This window comes from Pithys albifrons, chromosome 6 (assembly GCF_047495875.1).
Source record: "Pithys albifrons albifrons isolate INPA30051 chromosome 6, PitAlb_v1, whole genome shotgun sequence".
Lineage (NCBI taxonomy): Eukaryota > Metazoa > Chordata > Aves > Passeriformes > Thamnophilidae > Pithys > Pithys albifrons.
The window spans coordinates 10,361,328-10,377,753 of NC_092463.1; the positions used below are offsets into that span (position 1 = coordinate 10,361,328).

At 37.5% G+C, this 16,426-nt stretch overlaps 1 protein-coding gene across 4 annotated transcripts in view; it reads left to right on the forward strand.

Moving 5' to 3' along the window:
• PPP1R13B (protein phosphatase 1 regulatory subunit 13B) overlaps positions 1–16,426 on the forward strand; it is a 69,079-nt gene that overhangs the window by 13,748 nt on the left and 38,905 nt on the right. For all 4 annotated transcript variants that reach the window (XM_071557418.1, XM_071557421.1, XM_071557417.1 and 1 more), the window contains exon 2: positions 12,557–12,704. In XM_071557418.1, the coding sequence (XP_071413519.1) occupies positions 12,557–12,704 (148 nt within the window). The remainder of the gene's footprint in view (positions 1–12,556; positions 12,705–16,426) is intronic.

Below are 16,426 nucleotides of genomic sequence, written 5' to 3' on the forward strand. Positions count from 1 at the left end.
AAATGGTGGAGTTGTTTCTTTTGTTTCTAAGCTGGTTTCTCCTTTTAAAACATTTTTCCTGACTTAAGAAAACCTGTCATGGAAATGTCTTTTGATAGTTGTTCCGTTCATTAAGACTTCAGGATTTCTGCTCCTATCATTGTCCCCTTCAACAGGAAAATCATTTCTTCATCTTTTGAGAGAGAGCCTTAAATGTACATTTATTTAAGATAAATGCTTACTGTTTGTCATGATTATAATAGCAAAGATTACTATTGCACAATGAGAGGATAGCAGAGCTCCCCTACTGCAACCTTGCCTAATTAGGTGAAACCTGATCTAGCCTATCTTGTTCCTGTCACAACTGTGGCCTGTCTTGTTTCTTTGGAACATCTTATCACTGCTCGTCATTGCTGCCTGAATTAATGTACCAGTAGACCAAAAATACTCCATCTAAGTAGTTTTTCACTGTAGTTGTAGCACAGAAACTGTTCTTAGGTTTTAGCCCTACACACTATTTTTATATTTGCTGCTGTTTAGAACTGTCCACATGAAGAATATTTTAAGGATGGTTCTTCAGAATATTGTAAAAACATCAAAAGGGAAATCTTGGCTACCAGGAAAGACGGGACTTAACTCTAAACACTCGACCAGGAATAGAATTATAAAAAAGAAGGTGGGAAAACATTTTTTTTGTTTATTTGCTGTAAATGTAAGCATTTTGAGATTTCCTTTTGTAATATCAAACAGTATATACTTACAGTGGATTGGAGTGTGTATATATGGGATTTTTACTTGAAGATCGTGGATTGTTGCCTTATGTGAGTTTCTCCTGTATATGAACTGTCTGAAAGTTTTCATTTTACCTTGCGTGGGTTGATATTATTGTTGTTGTTTGTTATTATTATTATACAAAATTGGACGTCTGAGTGTAAAACAGAACAGCTTTTAATTTTTAAATCTGCCATTATAAAACTAAGGAAATGTATTGGAAGGAGTTAATCTACTCCTATGGAAGGAAAATTCTGCAGGCTGCCTGTTGAATCCCTAAGGATGTATTCACTTTTCACCTTTTTTTTTTACCAAGCCAGATAACATCTTTACATCTAAGATTGAATGGTTGGTATTCCCTGAAAGCAATGCACTAAACAATGAGTATTTTGTTAATACTTTCTGCTCAGTGGGAGAAAGCCATGGCAGTCCCTTCTGCTTTCACTCTATTGAAAATAAAAAGGAAAGAATAGTGTTGGTTTCAGTTGTAACATTACATACATTTGTCTGTCTGTAGGTTTGTAAGAGTCGTTCCTTGTTTGTAGAATAAAACAATTATGTTTGGTCCTGCAAATCACCTGCATTATTTGACAAATAGTGTGATCTTTAGTAGAAATACTATGTTGGTTGGTTTTGTTTTGGTTTGTAGTTTTACTTTTTTTGTTTGATGGGACTATTTTTGTGTGTGCTTTGTTGAAAAGATAAAAATGCCTGTCTTTGTATCCTGTACTTTTTTGATGAGAAGATTTCTCAGTGCAGTAGGTAGGTCAGGCTTTTATGGAATTCAGTGGATTTTTGGATGACTTTGCTGTAGCTGTTGACAAGGTCAAATGCAACACTGTAGAAACATCAGCACCTCCCTGTCCTTATCCTCGGCCAAAATATTTTTAATAATTTGAGAACACTCAGTTCTGTGATACAAATTCAGTGGGACACTTTTGTTGCATGTGGATTTTGGAGATTCTTTTCTTTCAGGGAAATTGACCCAAACCCTCACGCTGAACTCTGCTCCTCGGCTTTGCCTTGGGCTGTCAGACTGAGCTTTCTTTCCAAATAAATTGCAGTGGTGCTAATACCAACATGTAAAAAGCTTGAATAGGACTTTGTTCCATATCCGTACCTAATACAAGTAAAATACTAAATTTTTTGTCTTTCTTGCCTCTCACCTGGTTTGTGAGTCTTGTGTGAGAGTGTCCTGGTTTGTGAGTCTTGTGTGAGAGTGTCCTGTTTTGTAGAGTTTGGTGTTTCAGGGGTTTTTGTGTGTGTAGGTTTTTTCTTGGATTTGGTTTTTTAATGGGCTTTTTTGTTTGGGTCAGGGTTTTTTTCAGACCTTTAATTTTGGTGAACGCAACTTTTTTTTTCCCTGACTGGAAAGCTGAGATTCCAATGTAATAAAATGATCTCTGAAGCTGAGTCATCTTGGATTCATTTAGTTTTGTTTTCAATTTATTGCCAGTTCACCCACGTTTACTGAGAGTTTTACAGCACTACAGTTGTGTTGTTCTTCAGCCCCTTTCCATAATGATTTGGGGAGTAAAATATTTAATAGTGTTTTTTTAACATATTATTTGTATCTCATCAGCTGATGAAATGGAATAGGCAGTTAATACTTTAGGCCTGTTGTTCAAAGCTTGTCATGCATTTGATGTGTGGTGTGCTGATTACCCTGTCAGATATAAATGGTTTAGACCTCTAAATACTGGGATTAAGTTGTGTGGGGGGTGTTGAACAGGGAGATGCAGTTGTAGTGCCACAGGGATTCCTCCCTCCTTTTCCCTGAGGGCTGTGGAGCTACACCTGTCCCTTTACTGAGGGTCCCCACTTAACTCTCTGAACCACTTGATTTGAAAGACCCTGGGTCAGAGGTGTGAAGGACACTTAGAACTGTGGGATTTGTGTTCACTTTTTATCAAAATAGAGCTGTTGGAAGTCATGGACAAAGGGACCTCATGAAAGATTGCACCAGTGCAACTATTGTTTTGATCTGGAGTCTTGCTGTCCTCTGAACTTGTGAATTTTCCTGCCTATTATGGTGTTCCATGCATTTGTAGATGCAGTGACTGCTGCAATTTTCTATGAAGAGTTTGGCAGGAATCCATTATTTAAGGAATTCTCATATTTGTAAGCCTAAACAACTATTAAAATAGTTATAGTAAGTCTCTTTGCTAGTTTCTTAAATAGATTAGCAATTTCTTTTATATTTGATAATCTGCACAAAAATTACGTGCCTGCTGATTTTTATTTGTTTCTTTTCAAGGTGCTTTAGATCAATCTCATTGGAACTTGGCAGGCAATACTAGATGAGGTTTGTTATCCTAAGATTCACAGAAAAAAACTATTCCTTAATGAAGACAGCAAATGTCAAAAGAACCTCTGGGACTTTTTCAGAGCTGTTTGTTTTGAAGATCAGTGTTGTGTTCTTGGTTGATAGATGTTAAGTCTCATTTGCTACAATTCTATAACAAATCAGAGAAAGCAAATTTGAAAGGTGACAATACTTATTTTCATGTATTGAGTTATCATGGACATTATGAGGGGTTCAGGAAGTCCAGCAGCAACTGATAAAAGCAGAGAGTCTTTCAAGAAAAGCCTCCAGATTCCACCTTTTAATAATAGTTCTGTATATAGAATCATAGAATCATAGAATTGATTGGGTTGGAAAAGACCTCTGAGATCATCAAGTCCAACCCCTGGTCCAACTCCAGTCCCTTTACCAGATCATGGAATCCACCCCCTCTCTGGGCAGGCCATTCCAATGCCTGATTAACTCTTTCTGGAAAGAATTTTTTTCTGATCTCCAACTTCAATTTCCCCTGGCAGAGCTTGAGCCTGTGACCCCTTGTCCTATTGCTGAGTGCCTGGGAGAAGAGACCAACCCCCACCTGGCTAGAACTTCCCTTCAGGTAGTTCTAGACAGTGCTGAGGTCACCTCTGAGCCTCCTCTTCTCCAGGCTAAACAACCCCAGCTCCCTCAGCCTCTCCCCACAGGACTTGTGCTCCAGTCCCTTCACCAGCCTTGTTGCTCTTCTCTGGACCTGCTCCAGTGAAGAATAAAAAGGTCTCCTTTTATAATCTTTGTTGCATGATGGAGAAATGTGCCTAGCAAGAAGTTGTCAGCATACCTGGTGTTATCCCTGCCTTCCAAAGTCCCTTACACGGTAACTGGTGTCTTGACAGTCCTTTGGTAGAATTATTTGTGTCAAGGAGCAACAACAAGATCTCTTGCTGTTTCTCCAGATGCAGCAATTTAGGAATCAAGCCAACAGATAATATGATGCAGGGATGTTGAACTCATTCTGTGCCAAATTATATTTTCCCCTAGAAAACATCATAAGAGCCATATTTTATAAGTCCCTCTAACTTCAAGCTGTGTTGCTTTAGCTGCTCATGTTCAATATTGCACTTGGACAGATAGCCTTTTAAAATAATAGTTTTATTTGTGATGCAATCGCTTTGGTTTTTTAGCTAGTCGCTTTTAAGCTGTACTCATTTTTCCCTTCTGTAGCCACAAGTTTACTGCCCACCTTAAAATTTTAATTTATTCAAATCTCAGCTCCTGCTTGCTTTTAACAGAACTGTCTGAATCTAAAAGAAGACGTTCCAATGTTGTGACAAACAGCTTCTATAATGTCTGGAGAACTGGCAGTGGTTCATTGCCATGGATTGACTGTGACTTGTAATAGAACAAAGTATGGTCTAAACTCTGATGTAGGATTATAATGTCTAAATAGTCGTGTCACTCTTCTGTCTTAGGCAGATGCTGGAAATGTAACATTTGCTAGGTCATTGTTTTTTTGGCCCTATTCATATCTTGCTCCTCACAGCCTGTGGAGTCTGTGGGCTGTTTGTGTTGTTTACACAAGTGAACTTTCAGCTGCTATTGTTTTCATGAGGTGTTGTTTTCCTGGAGCTCTGGAAGTCTATCCGTTAACTACTACATACCTTTCATTTAATAATCTGTGGGTTTGTCCTGCTGATGATAGTTGGTGTTTCCTTCCTTTGTCTTATTTCCCTGCCCTACAGAAATCCTGCACTGCAGGTGTTGGAGGCCTCAAATTCCAGATCTACAATTGATGATGTAGCAGTTTTTTCTTACAGTAACAAAGAGCAAGAAAGTGTCATAAGCATCCCTTCAGCAAATAAATATCAGGTCAGTGGAGGTTTTTGAAATAGTCAGAATCCTGCTGAATACCTGCTGTCATACATGAAAGCTCATGAGGAGGGCAAAGGCAAGTCCTGAAAGTCCTGAGAGGAAATGGTTGTGGATTCTGTTAGATCTTTAAGCCATCACATACATGTGGGCCTTAACCAGTATTTTCATAGAATCATAGAAACAATGGGGTTGGAAAAGACCTCCGAGATCATCAAGTCCAACTCCTGGTCCAACTCCAGTCCCTTTACCAGATCATGGCACTCAGTGCCACGTCCAACCTCAGTTTAAAAACCTCCAGGGATGGGGAATCCACCCCCTCTCTGGGCAGGCCATTCCAATGCCTGATTACTCTCTCTCTCCTACGTTTTGATAAGGCTTTTTTTTAATGCTGTACCTCTACATTTCTCTAGGAGGAGTTAAGTACTTGTGGCTTTTTTTTCCTTAATTAAAATGATTTCTGTGCCCCAGCAAGAGAAGTAATTTTATGCACAACTATTGTCTGACAAGCCCCTGGTGGTGTTTTCAGTGGGCGTGTTGTCTTGTGCAGAGCATGTTGAAGGGGGATATCAATTAAGGTGGGTCAATTTCTTTTTTTAAGTGAACACAAAATAGCAAGTTAATGTTAACTGGCATATCAGCTTATGCAAAAAGTGCCTTTGTGAGATAAGTACATTAAAGTACATTTAGGCAACATGAAATTTTTAGATTTGATCAAGTCACAAATGTTATCCTTAAATAATGTCAACTTTTTTGTATTTTTGAGTAACCTGATGAATTCTTGAATTTATCAATAGTAAAATTTAAGGTTTTAATATTTGTTACTAGCCCATAGCTGAATACTTTACATTTTTAGTGTCTGAGATTTATTCCCAATTTTGTGTGTTCTTTGACAGGCCATATGGCTTCAAATTTGAAAGTGTAGTAAGAAACTATTGGTTTCACAGGTCTACATTTTGGCAGAAAATTTTGCTCCTTTTTGTATTCCTTGCAAACTAATGTTTAGCAATATGGAAAGTAAATGCAGTTATTTCTCACCTCATATATGGGGAAAGGAAACAAGATGATGTTAGAGGACAAAAATCTCCTAATGAAAACCACAGCAATTGATACTGAATTTGCTAAATGTCTTAATGCTCCTATTTGAAATGACTCATAAGAATATGCAAGAAATTCTTCAATTGATCTATTTTGAGTCAAGAAAGTGCCTTTAGATGGTTTTAATTAAAACAGTTCTGTGGTCACAATTTCATAGTCTGGTTTGTTTTAAAATGTAATTGCTTAAAGTTTCACCTAATGAAGTCTCTAATCTTAAAAAGGGTCAGTGTTCATACTGCAAATAAAGTTAATATTCAGCTTTAGTGCTTGAAATACTCAACTAGAATTTCTACTGCTGTAGCTGAGGCAAGTTTTATGTAACGGCATGAATTCCAGGCAACCAAACTTGCATGAGTAATTGATAACTTGTAACTTTTTTCTCTGACTATTCTACGTGTGAACTTGTGCATATCACTATGTCTCATCACCAAAGGGGTGATTTTTCACCTCTTCATGTTTTGCTTTCCTCTCATCCTGTAGTTCTTCTAATAATTGTAAACCTTTGTCTTGCTCAAAGTTCATATTTGATTGATGGGGCTGTGACATTTCAGTAAGATACAGGTTTGGACATATCAGTTAAAACTGTTGTAGTAGTACCTTGAATATGGTGAGTTCCTGGGGCTCTCAAGTTCACAAAATCAAGGGTGAAAGTTATTAAAGCTTTATGGGACATGCCAAAGTCTCTACTGTGCAGCCTTTGAAGTCTTTTCTTCATTGATTCTTCTAGTCTTGGAGTCATAGGCACCGCTAAAAGCTCTGAAATGGCAAAACCTGTGATCACAAATAGATGTTTTGGAACTCTCTGTTAGGGCAAAATGCGTGTTGAGAGGACAATGCCTTCCAGGTCCTGTGAAACAGAAGCAATGAAGTTGGCATTTCTGCCTGAAACATGTTTTGTACTTTAAGTTCATTGTGTGTCAGCCTTGTATCTAAAATATGTGTTCACTAATCTGCTGAAACAGAAGGGTTTTTTATTTGGCTTTGTTGTTGTTGTTCATTTACACAATGAAATTTCTAGGTTAGTTTAAAGAATAAAAAGGCAAAGGGAGAGTCTGGTATGACCAAACAACCGTGTGTGAATTTTACCATATTAAGTGTCCAGTATGTCCTTTACTTGCATCATATGCTTAATAATTCTTAAATTGACAGAACTATTAAAACAAAATTCTCTATCATTCATTGCACCTTTAATATCAGGTAGGCAAATATCTAAATTTGAGTAATGAGACTAATGGATAGCACAAGGGGAAAAATTCATGGTTTTCATTTCCTTGGGATGTGGAGGTTTGTTTTCTTAACATTTGGCTCACTGCTTGAGGGATCTTGCTTCTAAACTCTCATAGATGTGATTTTTTTTAAAATTGATTGTGGATGTAAAACTATATGCAGAAAAAGTAACTATCCTCTTACCAGTCTTTGTCAACAGCTCTAGTTTTGAGTGGAAACATGGGGTTTATTTTAAAAAAATTGGTTTTATGTGAAATAAAAAGCCAGCTGAGTAATTTCCCACCTTGATCCACAGAATTCACTATTTCTCTTTTTCTAGTTCAATATCAATATTGCTCTAAGAAAATAATCTCTGGCTTGTTTTCAATTCTAATGTTTCAGCATGACCTGAAGTAGTACCTGTCTGATTGCTTTCTGATAGCCTAAATAATTCAATTTGCTGTGAGTGGGGTATCAGGAGAAACCCATTTATTTTGCAATAAATATTGTTATCAATTGTCTGACTTAGTAAATTAGCTTGTGCATGAAACAATGGAGGAATGGGTGTACAATTTATTTCTTCTTATGCTGCAGTGCTTCAGGTCTTCGTAGCATCAGGAAATAGTTGAGTGAGATGTAGTTCTTGTCTCCACACAAATTTTTAAAGAGGATTTAATTAAATGTATGCATGTTCTTTTTAATCTTTGATACTACGTGAAGATTAAAAAAATTGTTTTTTCAGTAAGATTGTAGAAAAATGGTAACGCAAAGACTTCATTCAGCAATTGGAATTTTAGCTTTCTAGGCTATATCTTAACTAAAAATCAATATGCTACATCAGTTGTTTTTCTGATGGTGATCTAGTTCTATTTCAGTCATAAGTTAATTGCATTGGACAAGGGGAGAGCAACTGAAGTAGCAAAACTCAAGTAAGGAAGTCAAGGTACTTTCTAGAACAGTCTGACCAAGCTCATTTAGAACAAAGGACATCAGATTTGTTTCTACATAGTTGTGAGGCATTTAGTTGTGGTCCTGTGGAATCTCTGCTGTGTTAGACAAGTTATGAATAAATCTCTGATTCACAGCTCTTGGAATATTGGTTTGGGATGAAGAAAGAGATGAACTGGATAGGTACAAAAGCCTAAGGAGACAAAACAATGTTTATCAGCCTGATCAGCAGCACTTTTCAGCATATTGACAGCTTGCTTGTGTCTAATGTTTTTTTAATCTCAAACAGCAAATGAGGATCTTCAAGGGAAATAATGTCATCACCTTGCAGGTGCCTGTAAGGTGTGATGAGCAACACAGAAGAAACCATAAAACCACCTGCTAAGCACATGGAGAGCAGAAACAGGTGTAAAGGACCGATTTGACACAGGCTTTTTGATAGAGAATGAAAAGTGATAGGAAATAAGATTACACTTCCCAATAAGGAAGTGAAGCCAAATAAATTGTGCTTATCAGGACTGATAGCGAAAGGTAACCAGGTGAAGGCCATGGCATGAGGAATGATTTTTGCTGTGGTAGTCATCATGAGAGAAAAGCACACCAGTGAAAAACTGGGAAACTGAGCAGGCCAGTTTCCAAACTGAGAGCAGTAGCTAGACCACTTGATGCAGAAAAAACCCTCTAACTCTCTCTGTCTTAAATATGGTACAGAAAAAACAGAGGCAGATCTGAGACTGAGGAAATGGCCTGTACAGGGATGGGTACCTGAGTGTTGTGATGAATGAAATCTATGGAGTCACTGGAGAAACATGGGTGAGGACTGTGTTACAGCCCTGTGGAACTCGAGTGCCAAGCTGCCAAGTCATAAGAGTCCATTGAAGATTGTCAATATTTCAGCTTTCTTAGCAAGAGCTCAGGTCTAGACAGATAAAACTGTGTCATCTCTGAATGATGCCTATTGAAATTTTGTAGGTTGCACTATTCAGCTGTAGGAAGAGATGAGATGATAAGAAAAAGATCTTTTACATTTACCCCTATTTTCTACCTCCTTGAGAAACTGCAGGAATTATGAAGTGTATCCTTGAAATAATACAGAAGGTATGGTTTGAAGAGGGAATGGAAAAAAGGGGAGATGATATACTAAGAGGAACACGTAGAACTGTTTGACGAGCATCTGTTGGGCAGAGAAGATTTGTGTAGAGTACTGATTTTTAGTCTCTCCTGGAAAGGAGGTTGTCTCTAAGCTGAGAAATGAGATGACAGCAGTTTTTAAGGCAGATTGTGAGGTCTGCTGTAGCTTATCTGGCAGGGAAAAGATCTGAACCGTGAAGGGATACACTAGAGTTTGTGAGGAGGTTTAAGAAAAAATAATCAAAAGAGATTATAATTCATGGGAGTTGGAATAAAGCCATTGGTTTAGTAGCAGGACATGTAGAGGGGAGTAGCAGACAAGGAACACCCATGTCAGGAGTGAGGAGAAAGGGGGGTGGAGGGTGGGTGGGTGTTAAAGATTTGGAGCTTGATGTTCATTGTGGAAAAAGCACCTAATTTAAAAGCCCTGAGGTGACTTGCTCTTGAGTGTTGGGTTGATCCTACTGTGTGACATTGTGTTCAGGTATTAAAAGTTGTGAATAGTTGAATTGAGAAATTACCAAAGAAATGCTACAATGGTTATGATAATGGGGTTTATGCAGCTGTTCCTATTTATGAATCAATTTTAAATGAGAAATCAAAGGACTTATCAGTTCTCCTGTGTCCTAATCTTTGCCTAAGGATGTTTTTTAATAAGTCTGATCTAGTTCAGTGTAGCGTGTATTTCATGTGTACACTTCACTTGTATTCTTCAGCATCAAATTTTCAGGCTCCATCAATGCTTCTTTGTACATTATTGCTATTAAATACCTATTATTCTTATTCCATCCCCACCACAATAGTGACAACTATGGCACTGACTTGCAAAACTGATTAACATTACAATATATTAATACAGTTCAATATTTTGAGTCTTCTTGTGTATGTTTCAGGACATTTGTTTCACAATACAGAGTTTCAGTTCCTTTGGTCTTACTCAGACAACCTGTTAAACATAAATCCTTACTTAATCACATTTCCTTGGGTAGTATTATGACAATAGTTGGCTACAGCACTTTGCTTCCTCATTAGTGAGATGCTTTTCCCTGGGCTGAAACTGTGACACAGAGCTTTGCAGAAACAATACTGGTGCACTCTGAGCTGAGGGAGTCAAGTGGGGTGGTTGAAGCACAGCAAACTTTGGCCTGGTCTTGCCAAGGGGTCTGTGAGTTTATGTAGTGCTTGAGCTCTGAATTTATGCAGGATTGACTGAGATACGTAGGATAACTCACACCTCCAAGGCTTTTCTTTCTTTCAGCCTGCCTACAGAACCAGATAGATAATCCTGAAGACATGAAACAAGTTTTCTGTGCCAGTGTTACTTTTACAGCAATAAAAAAATCCAATCTTGGAAACTATGTAAAACCACATGGTGTTAAGCCATACCATTTAACCTTTCATACCAAGATACCAGGTCATTCACACAAGTGATTGAGACAGTATGCATCTTTATCATAACTTTAGTAAAGCCAAGGTCTCTTGATATTCTCATAAAGTTTGGGAAGCTCAGGTTTTATTTTGAAATTGCTACCAAGTGTTACAGGGAAAATATTTAGAATAATGGCGTTAATAACTTTCTGTCAAACTGGTGTTGTTTAATTTACTTACATATTATATATTCCTTCAATTTAACTGCAGAGGAAAAAAATGTGTTCTCTAATACCTCTGTGGCTAGAAGAACTAGGGGTTTTAAATAGTGGTAAGGAGAGCTTTAACTAGACTTTAAGAAACTTCCTCTTGCAACAGGAATCCTGGATTTCTGGGGTGGATGGCTTGGGGAAGTGGTGGAATTTCCATCATGAAAGGCTTTTCAGAACAGGTTAAACGAGCATCTCTGCAGAGTAATGCAGGTATAGCTGATCCTGCCTGAGGCCAGGAGACTGCATTAGATGACCTCTTAAAGTTTCTTTTAAGCCTGTTGGTTTACATTCATATATCTGCCTCTTTCTCCTTAGATATGAGGTTGAATTCCACTACTAGATTCCACATCAAATATTTGTTATGTAAAACAATCCATAAAATCTACAGCCATTGAATATTGTGACTATGTCTGAGTCTTCTGTTGAGAGAAAAATAATGTTGAACTGTTTACAGTAGGCGGTTACAGGCACTTTAATTATTATCTGTTGGCTGCATCCTAAAGCTTCCTCCAGCTTGTACTACAGCTTTTACTAAAGCTTCCTCAATGCTGCTGGTGGAGAAACTCAGGGGTGAATTTTAGCATATTTACAGTCTGGGTTGGCTGCTTTTTGTGTTGAAGTGTGGGTACTTGAAAACTTCAGGATACAGCATGCAAACTTGGCAGGCTGAGGGAGAGTAGAAACATGGACTGAAATAGCCTGGAGAACTGACAGGAGACTGAGAGCTTGAAGCCTGGACTTTCTTGGAATTTGTCCTGTGTCTGCTTCTAAATTAGACACACTGCTCTTGCTCAGTATCGAGCTGTTATTAATGCAAATCTCCAGTTTGGCTGATGTTTGTCCCCCACAGATAAAAGTATTATGAATGTTTTTAAGAACTGCCTATGCAAATTGAAGCACAACTTATGTTTAAGTGGAGAGTACTCTTTTAATGAAGAGCTTTTAAATACTTAGGTTTAATCTTTGCGGTTCAATATGTGATGCCGTATTTTGTTTATGGGAATGATCTGGAAGAACTTTCTTAGCAGACAAAGCTACTAATTTTGTCATATTCACTAGGGACACTTACTGTTTTGGTATCTTTTGCCTTCTAAACATCATGTTACCTCTGTTCCATCCCCAGGAGTTTACAGAGCAGTATTGTGACTACAGATGGGAAATTAAGGTTCAGAAAGAATGGATAAAATATTTTGTTTCGTTTTAAGTAGGAGCTTAGGGTCAGGAGTCTTTCAGTAGATTTAGTGTATCATAGGAATACTTGTCTTTGGATACAACCTGAAGCTTCTGGTTACTTTGCCAAAGTATGTACTTATTTTCAACATGCAAATGCTGTGATTTCAAGCATCTAACATACCCATAGTTGCTTCCCTCACAGTCTTATTTTCAGACAGAACTAAACTATTTCAGCTAAAACTTTTAAAAAACCCCTGTCAATTCAATGCACTGTTGGAAAAAATCAACACAGAAGTCTAAGTCTTTGTCAAAGTTACAGGAATATGAAAACTACTTTGGAACGTCGTAGCCAGTCATAGTCATACATTTCCATTTATAAAGAGATTATGAATTTTACCAATAAACATATTTTTGTTCTTTTTTTAAAATATTCTGCTACTTTTTGTCTTATTTGTTTCAGATGATATTAACTGTGTTTCTGAGCAACAATGAACAGATTCTGACAGAAGTTCCAATTACACCAGAAACAACCTGTCGCGATGTCGTGGAGTTTTGCAAAGAGCCTGGAGAAGGGAGCTGCCATCTGGCTGAAGTATGGCGTGGAAATGGTAAGTAAAATGTGCAGTGGAAATGGATTTAAATGTGTGTACCAATTATAAAAAAGTAAGGCTGACTTTTAAATATTATTTATTTCAAATTGTACTTTGGTTTTTTCTCTTAGCAAACTGACACAAAGCATGGTAAATCACTATCTGTAGAAATTAATGTAATTCCTGACTTTTTTTTCCTGTTCTGTTTTCTTCCTCAGCATGAACCTCTTGATAAAATACATATGTAAGATCTGTTAATGTTCTTTATTTCTGTTTTCCAAATAGGATGAAGGGTATTAAATGACAGTAGGGAATCCCAGGATGTTTTCTTACAGTCAGTGGGTGTAGATTTCCACCTGCATTCTTTTCAGTCCTATACCTCACTGTTAGGTGTGTGAACACAACCTGAAATTTAAGGAAGGGTATAGAATTTTTTTCCTTCTGTGTCATGAATAGCAGATGTTCTATAGACAACATTATGCCAGAATATGGGACATAGTATATCCAGCCTATTCATGAACATTTCTTCTCAAAGATCTGACAACTTCTTTTGGGGCAGGCAGGAGTGCTCATTTCCTATTTGTGTTGCAATTGTTATTTCATAGAATAGCAAGGCAGGCAATTTTTTTCAGGAATGTGTCAAAATCCATGGATAGATTCTCTTTCTAGATGGATTGTTGCAATTGCATATACTACAAACTTCCAAGTTAATCAGTGTATGGATGTACTTAAAATTGGTGGATGGGAGAGGATAACAGTTAGGCCTGTTCATAGAACCATAGAATAGGATCACAGAATGGTTTGGATGGAAGGGACCTTAAAGTTTGTCTTGTTCAACCCCACCCTGTTCTTCTCTCTCAGTTACTGAGGTCACACACACACACACCCACACCCACCCACACAGTTCAAGCTGTTTTATGTAGTTTGTTCTATATAAAGACTGAAGAGGCCATAACTTGATATTGAATTCATAAGTTTTGCATGGAGGTGTTTTATTTTGGTCAGGGGCTTTTTGTTAGACAGATAAAATAAACATTATTCATATGCTTTGGAACTTTTACATGTTAGCAATCTAGAATATCTTGCTCCTGGGCCAACTATTCCTACTCTTTCCTAAACTGTTCTAAAACTTTGTAAAGAGAAAAGGTGCCTTGAGAAATAATTTCCTAACTGGATGAAAACTCAGAATTTAGGCAAGAGGGAGCAAGGGAGAGGTTAAGCATGTCTGCAATTCTAGGAATACAAATTCAGCATATGATTACTTAGGAAACTGTCTTTAGGGTTAGAACTTGCTGGAGGGTTAAAACTTCTTCAAATTGGAAATTTAGATGATGGAGAGTCTGATGTCAAGTGCATCATAAATTCCTAAAATGGGTCTGCAGCCTTTTTTTTAATGACACTCAGATATCCCTAATATTTTCCAATCACTTATCCTTGAAAATGTAACATATTTTTGCTTTCACAATACTTTGTGTGTGTACTACTTAAAAAATATAGGGAAGAATGCAGTCAACTAGCTTTAAAGGATTGCTGGAAACTGTAAAAGTGATCCACAGCATCTTCCTGAAACACTTACCTTGCAACGCTTGGACCTGAGAAGCACAGGTTTTCTATGGTAAAATATTTTCTCAGTCTTAGAAGTTATCTGCAGATGCATTATGTTATTTCTCAAAGTGTTAGACATGTAAAGCTGAAAGTTTTTTTTTAAAGTGGGAAATAAAAATTATCCAGGAAGTTGTATGGAGGGACTACAGCTAAATTTTGGGTATCTACTTGTGAATTATGTATGTTTGGTCACGTTAAAGTCAGTGGAGATCTGGATATTATGATGAGTAGGACATGGAGATCACTGATTTCAGCTGGTTTTGTCTGTTAATTTTGAGCGCTGTAGCTCACCCAGTTTTCTGAAGTAGAGATTTACAGACACCTGAGTGTAGGAGCAGAGTCCTGCCCAGACCTTCTACTTGTTATTGGCTCCAAGTTTCTTTTATAACTCAAGTGGAGACATGAGGTTCACAAATCCAGCTTTGCTTGCTGACATCCCAAGGTGACAACTGCGCAGATCTATTCCATTGAAAGTGTGGAACAGAAAAGACTAGAGAGAATGAGAGAACTGAGCACTTGCATGTGTTTCTGGATCTTTCAAACAGGCCTGTACTGTCATCAGAAGAGATATCCTGGACCCTGCATGCTGCCTTTAAGGTTCTCTGACAGAAATTTCGGCACAAACATTTATTTTCTTGTTCTTAAATGTAGGATATTGTTACAAAGTCTGTCACCTCATCTTCTTGACCCAAAGTCTGGGGTGCATAAATTTCTCAGTGAAATAGTTTGGGTTTGTTTCTTTTAACAGGGTGTAAATATGATAACTTTTCCTTTTGCTGCTTCTGAGAGCTAAATTGAGCTGTTTCCACTGAAGTTTTTAAAAATAATTTTGCCTAGAGCAAAGATCTGATGTGGAAAACAGGAGTTTAAACAGCTACATGAAAGAGTTAGAACAACAAATCTTTTAAACTATGGTTCTGAGTTGGAAGTGTGAAGCAATTTGCAATGACACTGCTTCATGTTCTGCCAGTAGAAAAGCATATTTTATCTTTTCTGTTAGACCATCTCTGACAACTGAGCCCTTGTCCTCAAGGAAGGTTTACAAGTGGACATTTTGGAACAGAAAATTCCAAACAAAAATTAATACAGCAAATCATGAGCTGAATAAACACATTGGATTTAGTCACACACTGTAAGTGGTCTGTTTTCCTGGCAGTCTCTCCATGTGGCACAGATGACAAATAACTACTCTCTCTATAAGAGGGAGCTGCCTACCTGTGTTCTTGTGAATGTGCTTAACTCCTCCCTCTCCTCAGGTAGCCACACTTCTTTTAGGTGGCCCAACTGAGTAATGCAAGTCTATTCCAATTCAAAGCAGCAGGATTTGTGGATTGTAGTTTTATTATGGGTACAAAGAACAATGTCTGTGCCCAGAAGCTCCTGCCCAGAAGCTCGTCCATTTTCCAAACTGTATTATCTGACAAAATACTGTCTTTTCTAATAATCTTCCTGTTCTAGATGTGTATTTACAGATAAATGAGAGACACTTCATTTTTATTTTTAGAGGGTGAGAGAGACTGTTTTTCTTCCAGGAAAATGTTATTAAAATCTATGGAAGTTGGGTTCCAGAAATTATGTAAGATTTCTAGAGTTTGGAGGAAGATTACGATAGCCTAGCTGTTGGAAAACATGTTTGTTTATTTATTGTTGTAACTTTTATCTGTTTGCTTTTGTAGGACAAAAAATGGTTGAAGAACTTCCTAAGAGTTGTAAAACAGTTTAGGTGTTCTTTGTATTAATGTTAAGAAGCTGATTCTTCTCAGAGCTGCATGGCCTAAACATTTGGCTTATTTACATTTGACTTTGGTGTTTCATTTTCTGTTCCCGCTCCAGTTTCTTGAGATGACTAATAGCTGAAAAAGTCAATAGCATTCTTGCCTGACATATCGGTATATTTGTACCACCTTGTGCTATGTCAGTTTCAATCTTCCTCTTTTTGCATAGATTTCTCACTGTAACAGAAGAATAAACCAGAATATTCTTCCTCATTCCCCTGCTATTGCAAATAGCAGTTGGTATGAAGGTGGAAAGACAGGTGTGATGCCAGGAACTTGTAGTATGTTTCAAGAGAGAATGGATTTCAGCCTTTAACTCCACCCAGTAATTCACTTCATTTACACCTGGAATACCCTTCA